General features: G+C 69.8%; 1 protein-coding gene across 6 annotated transcripts in view; it reads left to right on the plus strand.

Moving 5' to 3' along the window:
- Nucleotides 1-18,444, plus strand: part of GPSM1 (G protein signaling modulator 1) — a 26,116-nt gene continuing 7,672 nt past the window's right edge. For 2 of the 6 annotated variants that reach the window (XM_043470012.1, XM_043470014.1), the window contains exons 1-11: nt 2,802-2,821; nt 6,478-6,699; nt 7,305-7,440; nt 8,110-8,252; nt 8,495-8,618; nt 8,747-8,862; nt 9,215-9,370; nt 10,111-10,219; nt 11,134-11,257; nt 16,986-17,056; nt 17,775-17,954. In XM_043470012.1, the coding sequence (XP_043325947.1) occupies nt 2,817-2,821; nt 6,478-6,699; nt 7,305-7,440; nt 8,110-8,252; nt 8,495-8,618; nt 8,747-8,862; nt 9,215-9,370; nt 10,111-10,219; nt 11,134-11,257; nt 16,986-17,056; nt 17,775-17,954 (1,386 nt within the window). In that variant the 5' untranslated portion in view covers nt 2,802-2,816. Of the gene's footprint in view, nt 181-2,801; nt 2,822-4,584; nt 4,764-6,477; nt 6,700-7,304; nt 7,441-8,109; nt 8,253-8,494; nt 8,619-8,746; nt 8,863-9,214; nt 9,371-10,110; nt 10,220-11,133; nt 11,258-12,865; nt 12,885-16,985; nt 17,057-17,774; nt 17,955-18,444 lie in introns of those variants that run through there. The other 4 variants (XM_043470015.1, XM_043470013.1, XM_043470016.1 and 1 more) reach the window with 4 other exon arrangements.

Consider the following 18,444-nt stretch of genomic DNA (forward strand, 5'->3'; position numbering starts at 1 on the left):
CGGACTGACGGACGACTGGCGGGCGGCGGACAGCGGCCCGCGGCCCGCGGACGGGCGCGGGGGGGCGGCGCGAGCGTGGGGTGCGCGGCCCGCGGCCCTCGGCGCCCCCGGCCGCATGGCGGGCCCGGCGCCTCCCGCCGCCGACGAGCTGCCCGGCCCGGCCCGGCGCCTCTACTCCAGGTGGGCTGGGCTGGCGGCGGGGACGCGCGGGGACCGGGTGGCGGGGGCCGCGGACGCAGGAGGCGGGAGCGGCCGGCCCGGAACAAAGGCGGCGGCGGCGGTGGCGGCGGGCGCGCAACGTGGCGGGGACGCCCCTCCCAGCGGGCCGGCGGGGGTGGGGGGACGCGGGGTGCCGAAGGAGGGTGTCGGGGTCGGGGTGCCCCAGGGGCGGAGGAAGGGGAGTCCGAGGTGGGGGCGCTGGGCCTGCCACAGCCCACTCCCTGCAAACCGGCGAGGGCGGGGCGGCTAGGGGGTGGGCAGGAGAGGCCCCCCCTCCCCACAGTGTCCAGGGCTGGGAGACGGGCCCCTTCTCCAGCCCTGCGCTGCCAGCAGCTGGCCTCTAGCTCAGCAGGTGTGTGGTGGGGGCTGCCAGGACCTCCCTCCCCCGCCTGGCACCCCCTCCCCACTGCCACAGCACTTGCGGGGAGGGGACCACCGTGTGTCACGGGTGGGGCCCATCACCCCCCACCCACCCACCCACCAGGCGCCTCTGGTTCAGCAGATTGCAGATGGGCTGGGGTTACGGGGCCAGGCAGCGGGGTGGGTGTGTGCCTGCCTGAAAAGGCACCTGCCTGGGCTGGCTTCCTGGGTGATGCCAGCGGTCCGGGCCCTGCGCCCCGCGCCCGTTGGGGATGGCGGGGTGGCCCTGCCCCCGGGCCGCGTGCCTGCATGGTGACTCCCGGCTGGTCGAGGGTGTGCTCCAAGGTGATGCCCTGGGTCTGACCTGGGGTGGGGAGGGCAAAGGTCTCTGAGGGCTTGCCGTCGTGTGCAGGTGTCCGGCAGAGCGGGGCCGGCACGAGTGCTGGGCAGCTCCCGCTTCCTGGCTGCGGCTCCCAGAGGCAGGCCTGGCTCCTCATGGTCTGGACAGGCGCCCGCCTTGGAGTGACCTCATCCGGTTCCCCCAGCCATCCTTAAACCTGGGGGGCTTCTGAGTCTTCAGGGGGCCTAGTGTTGCCTGCAAGAATTCTCCAGCCCAGCCGCAAACCTCGGCCGGGTGCCCCCCGCCCCTCCGTCACTGCCCCCCCCACCCCGACCTGTGGAATGAGGCCCCGCTGGCCCCTCCCAGCTCAGGCTGGTCTGTGCTGCTGGCTGGAGACACAGCCCCCATTGTGTGGTCTCGGGATGGAGCACTGAGCCCCCGGCCTGACTCCCGGGCCCCATGCAGGGGGAGGGGCGTGCCAGTGGGTTTACTGGCAGCTGACACCGGAAGCCTGTCCTTGAGGACCCCTGCACGGCAAAGACCCCCCACCCTCTGCCCCCATGGGAGTGGGGGGCTCTGCAGGCCTCGTCTGCCCAGGGTGGCCGCTCCGATGGAGAGGCCACGTTCTGGAAGAATGACAGGCGTTGATCTGGTGGCCGCCGGCTGTGCGTGTGTGTGTAGAGGAGCTGTGGGTGGAGGGGGCCCCTGGGCGCTTTAGCCTTGGGAGACCCTGCGTGGCGGAGCGTGCGGTCCATGTTGTGCTAGCCTCCCCCTAGGCTTGACCCAGGAGCCTGGTGTGTGGGCGGGGACAAGGACCAGTGGCCTGGGGGAGCCGTCTGTGGGCAGGGGTAGAGCTCAAAGTGAATACCGGAGAGGCCCCCGAGCCCCGCCTGGACTCCTTGCAGGCTGAGCCCTGGGTGGAGGTTGAGGGGGCAGACCTGGCAGAGATTCCAAGCACATGGCTGGGAGTTTGCTTTCAGGGCCCGTGAGGAGGCCCATGGGGGTGCGGGTCGGACCTGAGCATGGCGGGGTATGCGCAGGATCCTTTCTGCTCCGAACTGGCTTCCAGAGGCTTCCAGATAGCTGTCCCCTCGGAGCCTGAGTGTCCAGGTAACCCCGCTGTGGCATGGGAGCCCAGGGCTGCCGGCAGCCTGGCACATGGATGCCCCACAGACAGGAGCCATTGGGTCTGAGCACTCCACGGGTGGCTGTTCCAGAAACCCCAGCGTGTGGGGGGCTCCCTGGGGCCAGGTCGGGTCTCCTCTGCCTTGTTCCCCCCTGCCCCCCACAATCTGGTGCCTCCTCTTTCCACACCAGCGTTCCTACCTGGGGAGATGAGTTCTGTTCTTACAAAGTGGGTCCTGGATTTGGGCTTCAAACTGGCACTGAGAGGGGCCTGAGCGTGAGTGTGCCCACGAGCCCACCCTGTCCCTGGATGGGGGGCCCTGGGGACGGGACCGGGTCAGGCAGACAGAAGTGGGTGGGTCTCACAGGAGCGATCAATGCTGAGAACCTTGGTGCACTGCCCCGGGCCTGCAGAGGGCCCGGGGGGATGGGCGGGTAGACAAGAAGCCCCCAGAGTGGGGGAACCGTGGGCCCTCCTCCTGAACCCCTGCCTTCCGTGAGGCCAGCAGCTGAGTGCTCCTGGCCTGAGCTGGGAGGGGAGAGCGGGGTGGGGGCCTCGTTAGAGGTGCCCCCGCCAGCAGGTACCCGGATGGGGATGCCATGCCGCTGGGCTCCCTGGACTTGTGACCCTCAGGCGCTTTCTGAAGCCGGTGACAGACACGCCTCTCCCCTCAGTGATTCCTTCCCCCACCAGGCCGCGTGTCTCTGCTGTTCTGAGATCATCCCCAAGACTGAAGGGGAGTCAGTGTGGCTTCACTCTGGGAACAGCGGGATGGGGTGAACGGGGGCCCTGGGGCAGCTGCCCAGGCGCCCAGAGTGTGGGTGATGGCCCTGGACAGGAATGACTGCCTTTAGCAGAGGAGGGGTTGATGGGGACCCAGCCACTACCTGGTGAACCTCGGCGATGGCCCCCAGGGGACACTGGGCCGTCTGGGGAGACAGGTGGGTGGGGGCCTGTGGGCAGAGGGCAGGGCAGTAGGGACCAGGGCTGACGGCTACTGTCAGACGCCGAGGATGGGTGGGAGGGGTATCAGGGGTGATGTGGTGGCCAGAGCAGCGAGGTCGGCCACTGGGCGGTCAATAAGCACTTCATTAACTGGTGAGCCAGTGGGCAGGTGGCGGGAGCTTGGCAGACGGTGCCCTGCCTCCTGGCCGCTGTGGTCTGGCTGCTGGGAAGGCCGACCCTGGTCAGCCACTTTCAAGGAGAGATGTTCCGGGCCACGCTGGTGCTGGAGAGCAGATCTCACAGGTGGACGTGGCCCGGCTGGGGCGGGCAGCGTGGTCCCTGAGGCCTCTGAGGCCGTGGGCCCGGTCTCTCCCCAGGCTGTGGGGGACTGTAGGTTAATAGGCACCTGTTCAGCCCACGTGGCAAATCCCAGGTGTAAGGGCCGCCCCTCTCTGGGTTTGAGTGGTGAGGCTGGCGAAGGGGGAGCTAAGACCACAGCCCCGGCCCAGCCTGGCTCTCATTGCCCCTGAGCCCAGCCTCTTCCTCCCTGTCCCAGGTTCCCCGCTGCAGCCTCGCTGGGTCTCCTCCCGACCGAGGCCCGTGATTGAGACCGGCGAGCGACCTGGCAGGAGGGGCTGCCCACGGCTGGGGGACAGAGCGCCCAGCAGGGGTGGGCCACTGTGGTGCCCCTAGGGGCCTTGGGCTTCTCCCCGCTGCTCTGCCTGACCGAGCCCCGGGGCTGGGCTTCGGCACTGAGCACCCCCCACCGCCGCTGCTACGCCAGAGGCTCCGCCCTTTGCCCAGGGAGGGTCCCTCTGGCCTCCTTATCAGCTTCGGTGGCTGGAGGAGCTGGGAGCGGGCTGCAAAGGCGGCCCAGGGCCGTCAGGTTTCAGGAAAGGAGCTGGGCTGGAGGGTGTCTACTGGTCTCAAGCCCCCAGCCCCTGGCTTCTCCAGGCCCTGCACCCGGGTGAGACTCGGGGCCTGGAGCTCACTCAACGGTCAGGTGCTGGTCACCCAGCAGCGTCCCAGAGGCTCAGGAGACTAACAGGGTGACCTGGATACCCTGTGCCCCCGTTGACCCTGCTGCAGGCCAGGCTGGGCGTGGGGGCGGACGTGGTAGGGGTGCAGGGAACCGGCCTCCAGGAGGATGGGGCGGGGCCAGGTGAAGACCCTGCCCATCCCAGCTCTGGGGGTGGGGCGTGGGGGGTCACCCGCAGTGGGTCCTCGCTTCCCTCACAAACTAACCAGGTGCTCCGAGCTCCTTTGTGCTATGTGACCAGGTTCTGGCTCCGAAGCGGCCACAGGGCTGGGGGACGGTAGGGGGCGGGGGACGCTGCACCCCAACTGGGGGCCAGCCCCTGAGGGGGGCGTGTGGACAGGTTCCCCCGGGGCTCCCGCCCGCCTGCTGACGGTGCTGATCCCGGCCCTGAGCCGCCCTTGATCCCCTGATCCGCCGCAGGCCCTGGGAGGCTGTGGGGCACCTGCCAGAGAGCTGGGGCGTCCGTGGGAGCCCGCTGCTCTGGGGTGAGGTTGGGCGGTGGGCAGGGGACCCTGCAGCCGGCACACGGCCAGGACCGGCCGGCCGGGGAGGAGGCCCGGAGCCCCCAGTATGCCGGCTGCTGCCCCGGAGGGCCCGCCCGCGGCCCTGAGCTTGGCCGAGAAGGCCGTGTGCAAGGTGGTGTACGGCGCCCCGCGCCCGCGCCCGCTGCTGCTGCCCGTGGGCCTGGAGCTGTGGCTATACGTGCAGAAGATGCGAGACCTGCGGGGGAAGAGGTGCGGCGGGCGGGCGGGCACCTGCAGGGGCGGGGGGCGGGGCTCCTGACCTGGGACCCCCTGCCTGGCGCCTCCCCAGGAGGAGGCCTCCCCCCATTGGCGCTCCCAGAGACGGCCAGACGCCCCGGCATTGCACCCCTGCACCCTTGACGCCTGGGCCCAGGGCCCTGCCCGCGCCAGAAACCTCTGCTCTGAGCCACTGCTGCTGCGGGTCTGGGCAGGGAGGGGGCTGCTCCTGTGATCAGATTGGGGCCAGTGCCCGCGGGGCTCCGGAAATGCCCACGTTCTCGACCCTGAGTCCCCGGGGAGCAGCGGGCAGCTGGCCGTGTGGCGAGCAGCTGGGCGGGGACGAGCAGGCCTTAATTAAGGAGCCCCGTGCGTGGCCCCGGCGGTGGGGGTGCCGCTGCCCGTGGGCAGTGACGTGGCATCTGGAGGGCCGTGCCCAGGGCGCTCGGCGAGGTGGGCGTGTCGTCAGCGGGACACGCGGCTGGGCCTCAAGGCCGGTTCCCTGACCTCCCGCTCTCAGAGGCTGCGGGGTTCTGCTTGAGTCTCGGGGAGGCTGGGAGAGGGCGGGGTCCCCAGACGCGGGCCCTGCACCCTCCGGGCGAGGAGGAGGAGTGACCCCGACGTGGGGGGGGCCGGGGGAACACCTTGAGCCTGTGGGGTGCAGGGCACAGGGCTCAGCTTCTCTGGGGGTTTGCAGCCGCGTCCCAGCCTGTTCTCGAGGCATCACCCAGTTTTCTCGACAACGCAGGGGCAGCGTGAATGGGCACTGTGATCTGTCTCAGAGGGACTTTTGGATAGGGCGGTTGAGAAGCATTGGCCTAGAAAACGTTGCCTGTTTCTTAGGGAACTGTGTTGGCTCCCCCTGTAACTCCTGGTCGTTGCGCGGTCCTAACGAGGAGGGGTTGAGTTCAGGGGTGCCACGGGCCGTTTGGCGAGCACATTTTAAGTTACTCTACATTTTTCATGAGCTCTGGCGACACGCGAAGGCGGTGGGAGTAAGGGGACGGGGACAGGGTCTTGAGCCGCTTCCCACCTTTTATGGGCTGTCTTACTGAGGTGGGGCGGCAGGAGCCCCTGCCCTCTGTTCAGGCCCCCCTCACCAGATTCCTTCTGTGCCTGCCGCCCCCTATGCCTCTCTGGCCCCAGGGCAGGACATCGGCTCAGATGCAGCCTTGCCCCCAGAGGTTAGGAGGCCAGCACAGGTGACAGACCTCCAAGAGAGCTTGGAGGGTGGGCCCCGCTCTAGGACGCAGGACAGGGGAGGGGCTGGGACTGGTGTGGCCCCAACTGTCTCGTGACCCCATGAGCCTCCCGTCCTCGGCGGGCATCAGGGCCCGCCCCAGGCCGCTGAGGCCCCTCTGGAGGGTGGGGTGGCTCCTGGCCCAGGGGCAGCCCCTCTGCCCAGCAGCCAGGGGTCGGGAGGGAGGCCGTGTCCCCCAGTTTCAGGGCTGGCTGCAGTGGCGCTCACGCCTTCGCCCGGCAGTTTGGGTCCTGGGGTTGGGGACGGGGTGGGCGGGGCAGTGAGGCTCTGGCACGGTGAGCCACACAGCATGCCGGCCTGGGGGTGGGCTCCCCGCCCGACCCAGAGCTGCCTCTGCGCGTTCACCCTAAGGGAGCCGGGCCCCAGCCATGTCAGGGGCCCCACGGTGGCAAGGAGGAGCCAGGGCCCCAGGCCTGACGGCGTTAACGGGCCCGCCTCTCTGCTCAGGATGGAGGCCTCGTGCCTAGAGCTGGCCCTGGAGGGTGAGCGTCTGTGCAAGGCGGGGGACTTCAAGGCGGGCGTGGCCTTCTTTGAGGCCGCCGTGCAGGTGGGCACCGAGGACCTGAAGACCCTGAGTGCCATCTACAGTCAGCTGGGCAACGCCTACTTCTACCTGAAGGAGTACGCGCGGGCGCTAGAGTACCACAAGCATGACCTGCTGCTGGCCCGGTGAGCAGCCCCGACCCCACCTGCCCCATGCGGAGCTGCCTGCCCCAGGGGCCCGCCCTGCTCCTGCACGAACCCCAGCAGACCGCCTCCTTGCCGGCCCCGCCCATTCAGCCCCCGGCCCCCACCCCCCCACACACGCCCCCCATTTCCCAGGGTCCCGATTCTCCTCTAGCCTGCAGAGCTTCCCCCCCACACACTGTACCTCCCTGTCCAGCCCCCACCGCAGCCCCCAGACCTCGCCCGCTGGGGCCAGGCTTCTCAGTCCCGGGCACCTTGGCCACAGACCTCCCCCTCCAGCCATGAGCCGGGCTCTCAGGACCAGCCAGCGAGGGTGCCCGTGTGCGCTGATGGAGCTGACACAGGGTTAATTCCCATCGCGAGGCTCCCGGCGTTCCCGGCCTTGAAACTGGGCTTCATCAGGGCCTCCCCGAGAGCTGGCCTGGTGGAGGGGCGATCCTGGGCTGGACCCACCTGCCACGGGGCCCCCGCCCAGCACCATCCCAGGGATGGTGGGCCCCCCCCACCCAGGTCCTCTGAGGCCTTTACCCGGGCTCCACGCTGGGCTCAGTCCTCGGTTCGGCCCCTGACCCCTTTCTGCCCTCCAGGACCATCGGTGACCGCATGGGGGAGGCCAAGGCCAGTGGGAACCTGGGCAACACGCTCAAGGTGCTGGGCCGCTTTGATGAGGCTGTGGTCTGCTGCCAGCGGCATCTGGACATTGCCCAGGAGCAGGGGGACAAGGTGGGCAGGCAGCGCTGGCCTGGGTCCCCGGCTGGGACCGGGGCCCCAGACAACACCACCCAGGGCCCTGGGTGCCCCACGCTGGGAAGAAGACAGGGGACGGCCCCCTTCAGAAACGAGGGCACTTCTGGCTCACGCGGCGGCTGTCAGGCGGAGTCCTGGGCCCCCATCTTCCATGGCCGCTCCCCTCTCACCGACCTCCCTGCTGAATCCACCGACAGTCCCGTCACTCCTGGGCCAGGGGGCGACGGGGGTGGGGGTGGCTCTGGGAGGAAGCCTGGACAGAGAGGTGCTGCTGGGCCCCTGACGGCCCTGCCCAGTGTCCTCCTGGTGACCTTGTGGGGTCAGCATCCCTGCCCCTGTGTGGATGACGTCACTGCTGCGGAGAGGGCACCACCGCCGAGAGGTCACCGACTTGGCCCGGCCACCCTCGGGGGTGGCAGAGCCGGAGCCCTTACCCGGGGTGTCAGAGGGGTGACCTGGGAAGGACGGGACTGGACCCGTCCTTAGTGTCTGGACAAGGTGATGCCCTTGCCCTCGTAGCCCCGGGGGCAGGGGGGACTGTGAACTCAGCCGTGGAAACACCAGCTCTCTGCACGCAGGGCCTGGGCGCCCGGCTCCTTGGGACTGCGGCTTTGGAGGCAGCCCCGGTCTCGGTGTCACCCCCAGGTCGGGGAGGCGAGGGCTCTGTACAACATCGGCAACGTGTACCACGCCAAGGGCAAGCAGCTGTCCTGGAGCGCTGCACAGGACCCAGGGCACCTGCCGCCTGCCGTCCGTGAGACGCTGCGCCGGGCTTCCGAGTTCTATGAGTGAGCAGAGTGGGCGGGGCCCCGGGCGGCCCCCCTCCCCACAGCACGCACCCCCGGCCTCGGCCTGACCGGCCTCGGCGCCCGAAAACCAGAGTCCTTGAGCTCAGCACGGCGCCGCCCTCGTGGGGGGGTGTGACCCCCGGGAGGGGCCGCGTGGAGGCCACGGGCTCAGCGTCCTCTGGCCTGGGCGGGCGGCGGGGCATTGCTGGCAGGGATACGACTCACACGTACTCGGCCTCCAGGAGGAACCTGTCTCTGGTGAAGGAGCTGGGGGACCGGGCGGCCCAGGGCAGGGCCTACGGCAACCTGGGCAATACCCACTACCTGCTGGGGAGCTTCACAGAGGCCACGACCTTCCACAAGGAGGTGAGCGGGGTGGCGAGGCTGGGTGCCGGGGCTCCGGAGTTGCCCCCGGGCACCCAGATGTTGGGCTGGCTGTGCCGGGCGGAGGGGCAGCCCCACGACCACCCCGGGCCTTGCGTCTGCCTCCTCAGCGCCTGGCCATCGCTAAGGAATTTGGAGACAAAGCGGCAGAGAGGCGCGCCTACAGCAACCTGGGCAACGCCCACATCTTCCTGGGGCGCTTCGACGTGGCCGCCGAGTACTACAAGTAGGCAGCCCCCACCGCCCGGCCAGGGAGAGGGTGGCCCCCGGGAGGACATGGGCGGGGGCGCCCGGACACCAGGCCAGGGAGGCGCCTCCCCGCCACGAGGTCTGCCCGCCTGGCCTCCCCAGGGGCCACGGGTTAGGGGGAGGGGTGCCCTGTGTCGCCCCGCAGGGGCAACTGACGGAGCCCAGAGAGACCCCCCATGGGCTCCTGGGGCTGCATCTGCATGCCCCCCCACCTGTCTGCCCCGGGAAGGGGGCTTGGGGAGCACGAGCAATGCCCCAGCCCTTGGCGGAGCGGAATCCTGGAACCCCCTCCCTTCCTGGGGTGACGCCTGCCGCCCCGCCCCCCCCAGGAAGACGCTGCAGCTGTCCCGGCAGCTCAAGGACCAGGCGGTGGAGGCGCAGGCCTGCTACAGCCTGGGCAACACGTACACGCTACTACAAGACTACGAGCGCGCGGCGGAGTACCACCTCCGGCACCTGCTCATCGCCCAGGAGCTGGCCGACAGGTGTGCCCCGCGGGCCCCAGGCGGGCCACAGCAGCCCGCTCTGCCTCTGACCACCAGGGGACCCCCGGGCTCAGCCTTCCTCCCACCGGGAGGGACTGGGGAGCCCCTGGGCGCTGGCTGGCTGGGCCCCAGTCCCTGGCCCGCTGTCCGCCTCGAGCAACACCCGCCCCCCTGCCGCCCTCTTTCCACATCTGTGTGCACGTCAGTCTCTGGAGAGATGGACCAACGGACAAAACCCCTAAGCGCACAGTCGCGCGTAGGTCTGGGGGATAGTGGCTATAGCCAGAAAGCTCGGAGTCCACAGGCCAGGGACCCTGGCGGCTGGAGGAGGGGAGGGGTCTCCTGAAAAGCCGCCCTGCCGGGAGGCTTCAAGGAGCTACGACTTTTCTTCTGGGTAACGATGTCTTGGAAGTAGTCAGAGGCGAGGGTCGTAGATTGTAAATGTATGTAGAGCCGCTGAATTGTGCGCTTTACGGGGGTTGAGGTTATGTTACTTTTACCTCAATTTAAATGTTAGTGAGCCAAGGGAATGAGGTCACTGCTGCCACCAGGGTGAGAGCCTCACCGGCCACCAGGGGGTGGTCAGGGCCAGACCTGGACCACCCACCCTCCCCATCCTCCACCACCTCCCGTGGTGGGGGCCTGACCAGCTGGAGGCTGGGGTCTCGGGACGGCGGGACTCAGTGGGCAGGCTGGCAGGCCTGGCGGGCAGACATGGACTCAGTTTCCCTCCCTGGCAGAGTGGGCGAGGGCCGGGCGTGCTGGAGCCTGGGGAACGCCTACGTATCCATGGGGAGCCCGGCCCAGGCCCTGACCTTTGCCAAGAAGCACCTGGAGATCTCCCAGGAGGTGAGCCGGCCCCGCCCTGCCCTCAGCCCCTGAGCCTGCCCTTCGCCAGCCTTGGAGCCCTCCCCCACCCACTCCTGGCGTTGCCCACAGACATCTGGGACGCGCGCTTCCGTGTGCCCTGGACTTCTTCCTGGCTGTCGCCATCTCCCGCGAAGGGGCCCCGCCAGCCCGTGACTTCCGGGCCTGGGGGCCCCTCCTTTCCTGTAGCCAGATGGTCGGGAGGGGGCAGCGGGGGCCTGTTCTCGCCCCTTAGAGTGTTAGTGTTGCCTTTGGAAGGCCGCCCTCGGGGGCTCCTGTCCCCGACGGAACTGCGCCAGGCTGGGCTGTGGCATGCCTGCGTCCCACTCCCAAGGGGAAATAACCTGCCAGGGCCAGTCCCGGGCATGAAGGCACAGCCACCCCGCGGGGGGCGTCTTCCCCGGGACCGCTCCACCAGGCACCTTCCTAGGGACGTGGGCCTGTCCACCCAGGCCCTCCCGCCGTGGCCAGGGTGGCCCCTGGGAAGCAGCCTCAGGTGCAGAGCCAGGTCCCCTCCCCCAGCGCTGCCCAGACCCACCACCGCCCTGCGTCCAGGGGCGGGCAAGGCCCTCGGGTGCCCAGGAGGTGGGGTCGGGCAGGGGAACTTGGGTCAGGGGCGGGCCTGGCTGGAGGGGCCCTGGAGCTGCACTCGGGTCCCCCGCCCGCCCTTCCTGTGTCCGGCTCCCGGGTAAGCACGAGGCCCCCTGCCTTGCGGGTGCTCGCCGGGGCTCCCGGGAACGCGGGGCTGGGGGAGGCCGCCTGCCCACGGGAGGGTGCCACGTGGCGCGGCTGGACTGGGCTGACCGCCCCTCTGGACGCGGTGGGGCCCGGGGCCCGGGGCCCGGGGCGGTGGCCATCCTGTGGGGGCCCGCTGACCCGGCCCCGCCTGGCCGCAGATCGGGGACCGCAGCGGGGAGCTCACGGCCCGCGTGAACGTGGCACAGCTGCAGCTGTCGCTGGGCCGGCTGGGCAGCCCGGCAGCCGCGGAGAAGCCGGACCTGGCCGGCTACGAGGCCCAAGGTGAGCGCGGGCCCCGCCCCGCCCCGCCCCGCCCCGCCCTCAGCCTGGGGCGCGGGGCCCGGGGGCGGGGGTGGGCAGGCGGCTGCCGGTGGTCGGTGGGCCCTGGCTCATGCTGGGGGGCCCGGTCGGCTCTGTCCCCAGGCTGGAGAACGTTTAACAGAGCTGCCAGGTTAGGGACAGGGTCCCCTAGAAGGTGTTGAGCCCCTGTCCCTGGGGGCGTCAACCTCTGAGGCCCATGACCTGCCTGTTCCGGAGCTCATGGCGGGGGGCAGGCGAATGACAGGCTGCTGGGGGCAAGTTGGGTCCAGAGACAGAAGGTGGTAACGGACAGACAGGGTCCCTACGGGGCAAGGGGGCCTGGGGCAGGTCCTTCCTGTCTCTGGAGCAGCGAGGGTCTGGAGTCACCCTGAGTGAGCCCCCCAGGTTTATCACCAGGGCATGTATGAGGATGGGGGGGCTCCTCCCTGGCCGCCCCCCTTCTCTGAGACTGAGGAACGCCTCCAGGCTGGAGGCTGGGCCTGGGGGAGGGCTGCTTGTAGGGACGGAGTGGGGATGGGGCTGCTGGAAGGAGTGAGGAGGGCCCAACCAGCCAGAGGCCGGGTGCCAGGCTGCAACCTCGCTGGCGGGCTTGCCCCGTACCGGTCAGTGACGCCCCTCTGGGCAGATAGATGGTGTGTTGGGTGGCGGGGTGGGGAGAGGCAGCGGGGGGGAGGGGAGAGGCCGGGGGGGGGGGGGGAGGGGAGAGGCCGGGGGGGGAGGGGAGAGGCGGGGGAGGGGTGGCCCCGCGTTCCTCTCACACTGCGGGGCGTGTGAGGCAGGAACTGGACAGGCGGTGGGCCGTCCCCTCCCGTCCAGCGCACAGAGCCCCCCACCCATGGCTCTCGTTTCCGGGGAGCCTGGCCCCCGGTCCCTCATGGCTGCGTTCCCCGGGTGCCCACCGGCTGCGGCCTCCGAAGCCCCCGGCCTGTCTGGCTGCGGTGTCTGGTCTCCGGGGTTCTGGGCTGTAACACTGGCGGGTGTGTGTCAGTGGCCAGTCTGGAAGCCAGGGGCATGCGTCACCCTCTGGGATGGAAGGGAGGCAGCAAAGGCGCTGGGACCCTCCGCCGCCTCGTGCCGGGGGTGCTATGGCCCCCCCTTGCTCCCCACCCCTTCCCAACGCATGCTGCACGCTGACGTCTGCCCCGCGGGCAAGGTCTCCCGAGGGTGGCAGCTCTGTCCAGAACCCCCTGGCATGCGTGGGGGCAGGGCCGGGCCCAGCATCTGGAAGGACTCCCCTGGAGGCGCGGCCCAGCGGCCATCCGCTCTCCTGGTGTTTTCCTTCTCCTCCAGGCGGGCAGAGGAGAGGGGGCCGTGGGGCGGGGCGGGAACAAGGCGGCCTCTGTCCTCCCTGCGCCCGGTCCTCTGCTCTGCCCGGGGCCAGGCCCTTCCCCGCCAGGGCCCCCAGAAGCCTCCTCCCCCCAGGCCGCCCGCGCCCGGCCTCCAGCCGTCGCTGGATGAGGCCGTCCTCCTGGGAGGACGGCAGCCAGGCCCAGGCCTGCAGAGGCAGATCCAGGGGCCCGGGGATGCCGCTGCTGGAGGCAGGCCAGCACCCCGAGTCTAGGCAGCCCCGGAGGAGACCCTAGGTCCGGTGAGCTGGTGGGGGCGGGGGGCGGCGCCGGGCGGGGACTGTGGCAGGGCTGTCTGCAGGAGTGGCATTGTTTGTTCATTTATTCATTCACTGGTTCATTCCGGGGCATGCTGGGCACCGGCGGTGGTCTGGCCCAGGTTCTGGAAAGCTGGGAGACTGTCTTCTGGGAACTTGTGGGGGGTGTTGCAGGGGGAGCCTGCAAACCCAGAGCCTGGTAGTGAGGGGAGGCATAACCAGCCCTGGCGGAGGGGCGTCCTCACAGGAAGAAGACCTTGGCCTGGGTCGGCGGGACTGGCTGTGGCCCTTGTGGTGGGCATGGCCTCGTGACATCGGCGAGGCCTATGGTGGTACCGGGCCTGGCGCTCACTGGCCGGCTGGAGGCCAGGCCTCGGGGCCTTTGCTCCCTGCCTTGATAAACACAAGGGTGCTGTGTGCAGCTGCTGGACTGAGCCAGCCGGATCCAGTCCGTGCGACCCTCGCGGCCCTTGCTGCCCCCACCCCAGCAAAGAGGTCCCAGAGCCAGTCTGGGTGGGCGGGGCCGCCTCCTTGCCCCCGGTGCCCCGGGTCAGGGTCTGACCTCCCAGGGTGCCCAGCGTGCCTGCCCCTGCCCGTTCCAGTAGGGAGCCCGGGGGGCGGGGTGTGCCCGACAGTTTCCTGCACCCCCGGCAGCATGGTTGGCATGCAGGACGAGGGAGTCAGCCCCGAGCCCTGGGGGGCTGCCCGGCCCCTCTGCGGGACGTCCTTCCGCCCTGCCGCCCCCGCTTGTGCCCGCCACAGCCCCCTCGTCCTCTGGGCCCTGCTTGCGGTGCCCTGGCCCAGAGCAGCGGGAGTCTCCACACACCACGTGCAGCCGTCTCTGGAGGTGGGGATGGACGTCGGGGTCACGTCTGAGTGACCGCTTAGGCTGCGGGCTCTGGCCCTGGCTTGACCAGGTGACCTCGCTGGTCATCCCGGGAAGGTGGCTGGGCAGGGACAAGGGCACGACTCACGCCCTGGGAGGGCTGAAGACCAGCCCTGTCTGTCTGTCTATGCGTTTAGCAAGTGGCCTGCGGCCCACCCAGGCTCCCGTGATGGACAGACCAGGGCCGTGGGGCCACGGGTGCTCACCTGTCCCCGTGTCTGTCTCCTCTTTGGCTCCTCTCAGCCTGGCCCTCCGGGGCTCTCCAGGTGAGCCTGCCCTGTCACCCCTGCCCCACGCAGGCCCGCCTGCGGCCCGATGGCCCATCCTGACTCTGGCTCTCCCCCCCGGGGCTCTGTGGCCTTGGCCAGGCTGTTGCCCTGTCTCGAGCCCCCGTGTCCACGGTCCTGGAGGGTGGCCAGGACCTTCTTTGCCGGGAGTGGCCCGGAGGGGACAGCGCATGAAGCTGCACATGGGGCCTCACACAGTAGGTGCTCAGCAAACACAGGCTACGTATTCCATTCTTAAAGTGCCTACTATGTGCGGCCCTTTCTGGGTCTGAGGGCCGCAGCAGCGATAAAAAGTGATGTGTGTGGAAAGCCAGTTGTGTTACAGGTGCTTTGGGGGCTGGCTAGGGATCTGGGGTGGGGCGGGGGTAGCCCGCTGTCACCGTCAGCTCGAGCCCCATAAGAAAGCCCACAGACAGGGCGGCCTGCCGGCAGACACTTACTTCTCAAGGTTCTGGGGGCGGGGCGTCCACGTGGTGCGGTTCTGTGGGGGGGGCCTCGTCCTGCAGCGCAGACGGGGTGGGGGTGGGGTTGAGAGTGTGGAGGGGGTGTGCCCCCCGAGGGCCTATCTGTCTCCTGTGAGCCTCAGTCACCCTCATCACCTCCCAGGCCCCACCGCCTGGACCGTCGCCTGGGAGTCTGGGGTTTAAGCATATGAAGTGCGGGGGACCCAAACCTTCAATCTGTACACGACATTTGAGTGAAGACCTGAAGGAGGGCAGGGAGGGTGCCCGGAGCTTGGGAAGGAACCGCAGCCTGGGTGAGGGAACAGCCGTGCAAAGGCCCCGGGGCAGGGGAGGGGGTGGGGGCCTCGTGGACTTTCTATGAGCCCCACCCCTATAGCTGGGGCGTCCCGCAGGGTCCAGCGAGGAGGAAGATCCAACCCAGACCCCTGGGGCATCTCTCAGGCCCTAGCATGGAGGAAGGACCATGCGGCAGGGGTGGGCAGGCGGTTCTGGGTGGACTCCAAAGGTGGAGCCGCTAGGATTGGGGAGTGGACGCAAGGACGGAGCCAGGGGCCCTGGGCTGGGCAGCTAAAAGACCCGTGGGTTGGGACAAGGCGTGTCAAGATGCCCGGTAGGGACAGAAATGAGGGTGAGGGGCTCAGACTGGGCGGCAGTGGGCGGCTCTCAGGAAGTTTCCAGGCCCGACCCCTGGCTGGGCAGGGCAGGAAGCCAGCCAGCGGCACCTGAATGCCCCCAGTCAGGGCCGGCTCATCCCTCAGACCGTTGGAAATGCTGGGTTCAGAACGTGCCGTGCAGACAGAGGGCGCATTTAGCCCGGCCCAGCCGGAGGGCCTTCCGCCCGCCGTCCACATGGGCCGTGGGGGGGCCCGCCCCGGAGCCGGGTGCGGCTCAGAGGGGCCGTTGGTGGTGGGGGCTGAGGTGGGGCAGAAGCAGCCGTGCAGGGCTGGGGCCCAGCGTCCAGGGTGGGGAAGCTGCGTGGGGCCTTGAGGGGGTTGGGGGAGGGCAGCTGAGAGGAGGCCCCTGCCGGCTAGGGTGAGTAGGCGCCGTGGGATGGGGTTCCCTCTGGCTCTGTCCACTCCCTGTGTGGGGTGGTGGGCACATGGGCCCAGGCTGTGCCCCTCTGGCTCGGGGCTTGGCCGAGGCCCTCCGGCCAGCAGCCGTTTTCCGTGGGGGCAGCAGCAGGTCTGGCCTGACCATGGGGGCTGGGCAGCAGGGCTGGGGGCTGGCAGCTGGCATGGCCCTAGGCCCGCGGACACCTTGGCACGTCTGGTCGGGCCGCAGTGGCCGCTCCCTCCCCAGCTCCGGGATGGTGGCCACAGATGCCCCTCCAAGGACCCCTGGCATCCCCAGCCTGGCCGGCATGTTCCTCGGCCTTTGGGGAGCGGTGGGGGTGGGGGTGGGGGTGGGGGTGGCTTCTTCCCGCCCTGGGGGCCGGGGCGGGGAGGAGGGTGCGGCAGTCCAGCCGCCGCCTCCAGCCGCTCCGGGATGCCTGCCCCGACCTCGTGAGGCTCTGGCCTCGTGAGGCTCCGGACGTTCCGTTTGTTCAGTCTGGATTGGTCTGGACGACTGGCCGCCAGAGTTGGCTCCGCCCTGGGTACCGTGTCCCGTACGGTGGGTGCAAAGCGCGGGAGCCAGGCCCAGGCTTGGGGTTGGGGGTGCACTGCAGTGCCTGGCCGCAGCGAGGGGCTGGACGGCGCGGCCTCCGAGTCCAGCTCCCCTCGCCTCGCCACAGGTGTCCGCAGGGCAGCTCAGCCTCACAGGGAGCCGGGGGCTGTGGGGGGGCCGGAGGGCAGCCCACCATATCCGTGACTGCGGTTCAGTGGGCGTCTGAGCCGGCTCCCCTGCACTGGGGGCGGGCAGCATGCCGGCCCGCCCGTCTGACTGTTGAGGGGAAGGGGGGCGCCCAGCTCCACCGGGTGTTAACAGGTCCAAGGCCAGAGGTGCCGAGACGGGACCCCCAGAGTGTCGAACGACACCTGAGGCCTTGCTTGCCCCTTGCTCTGCACTTCCTGGGCTGGTTCGGCCTGGCCCTCAGAGGCGAGCTTGCTCGGCCCCCCGGGGAGGACCTGGGCTGCCCGCCGTGTGGGCACGTGAAGGACGTGGGAGCCGCAGAGCGGAGGCTGAGGCCCGCGGCCGAGCAGACGCAGGAAGGGCATCCCAGGGGAGGCACAGTGGACACAAAGGCCGGTGCGGAAGAGCCAAGCCCAGAACTCGGTGGGAAGCTGGAGCGCGGGGTGGGGGCCGGTGAGCCTGACCCCGCCCGGCCCCTGCGCAGTCAGCGCCGTCTGGACACCTGGGTACTTGTCCAGTCAGGGCACAGAGGTCGTGTAGACGTTGTGCTGGCCCCCACGTGGGTCAGGAGGCGGGAAGCTGGTGGTCCCTGGCCCCTGGGCCGGCTGACCTCCAAGCCTGGGCCTGGTGCCAGCTGACCGGGCCTGCTCTCTTGCAGGGGCCAGACCCAAAAGGACGCAGAGGCTGAGCGCAGAGACCTGGGACCTGCTGAGACTACCCCTGGAGCGGGTGAGTGGGCTCGGGTGGCCGGCCGGGGTGTGTGGGGACCTGTGGCAGCCAAGGGACAGGGCGTGACCAGGCTGGGGGTGTGTATGTTGAGCTTATAATGCCCGCTGGGACTCCTGCCTGTATCAGGTCCTTGCCAAGGGAGACCAACGTGCCCTCTGTGGCCCAGGACCCTGCACGGGTCTGCGCTGCCCAGAGAGGCCCCCAGAGGCCCCATGGCTTCCGTGGGCTCCCTTCCTCCTCCCCTTGGTCCCGCCAGCCAGGCTTGACGCCCCTGGGGTCAAGCCGCGGTCCTTAAGCGTGGCAGACCCCCTGTGTCCTGGCCAGCCCCCATGCCTGCTGCTCCCAGGTGGAACGGTGGGCCCTGGCACTCTGGACCCCCCGGGGGGCACTGTGTGGCCCTGGAGCCGTGGCCTGCCCTCTCAGAGCCTCTGGTTCCCCCAGTGGACTGGACGCTGGTCTCCATTGCGGACAAGGCCCAGGGCCGCCCATGGTCGCTCAGCATTCAGCCCGGGAAGCTGGACATTTAGGGGGGGCAGTCTGAGTTCCTGCAGCACCGCCCCGCCTCTCCCGGCCCCCCGGCCGCCCAGGCCCCTCTTGTTTTCTTCCCTCGGGCACCTGAGCGCCTCCGCCTGGGTTGGCGACCCTCCACATCCTGAGCTGGGGAGTGCTGGTTCGAACCGCTGGCAGCCTCTCCCATGCCCAGCCTTCCCCCCCCCAGGAGCAAAATGGAGACAGCCACCACGCGGGGGACTGGCGGGGGCCCGGCAGGGACTTGCTCCCTCTCCCCGTGAGGAGCAGGAAGTACCAGGAAGGGCCCGACGCGGCTGAGAGGAGGCCGCGGGAGGGCGGCCACTCCCCGCTGGACAGCGCGGACGTCCGGGTGCAGCTGCCTCGCACGGTAGGTGACCCCTTCCCGGGTGCTGACGGAGCCACTGGGGGGCTCCACCGCCCACCCTACCCTGCCCGCCTGGAGGCTGGGCCGGGGTCTCTCCAGGGGCCGAGGTCGTGGCTCTCTGCTGACTCCTGGCTCCTGGTGGACACAGGTCCTGCTGAAAGGTCAGGGCACCCAGAGCAGTGTTGACTCATTGGCTGGACGGAGGCCTCACTGCAGGGACCACAGGCAGCCCAGGAGGGGTCTGCAGGACAGCTCGGGGTGCCGCTCAGGTCCTCGGGCCCAGCCAGCAGCCCCGTCCTGGGGACACGGCATGCAGAGATGGATGGACAGGGGCCGGGTGGACAGATGGACGAGGACAGACGACTGAGGGGTGGTCGGACGCGTGATGGGGTAGGCAGACAGACGGGGGCGTGGGGGGAGGGGTGGGCTTCTTGCTGCCGGGCAGGCATGCTGCTGTGCCCGGGCGCCTAGCTGGCCTCTCCAGGCCCTCAAG

Source organism: Cervus canadensis, chromosome 5, assembly GCF_019320065.1.
Source record: "Cervus canadensis isolate Bull #8, Minnesota chromosome 5, ASM1932006v1, whole genome shotgun sequence".
NCBI classification, from domain to species: Eukaryota; Metazoa; Chordata; class Mammalia; order Artiodactyla; family Cervidae; genus Cervus; species Cervus canadensis.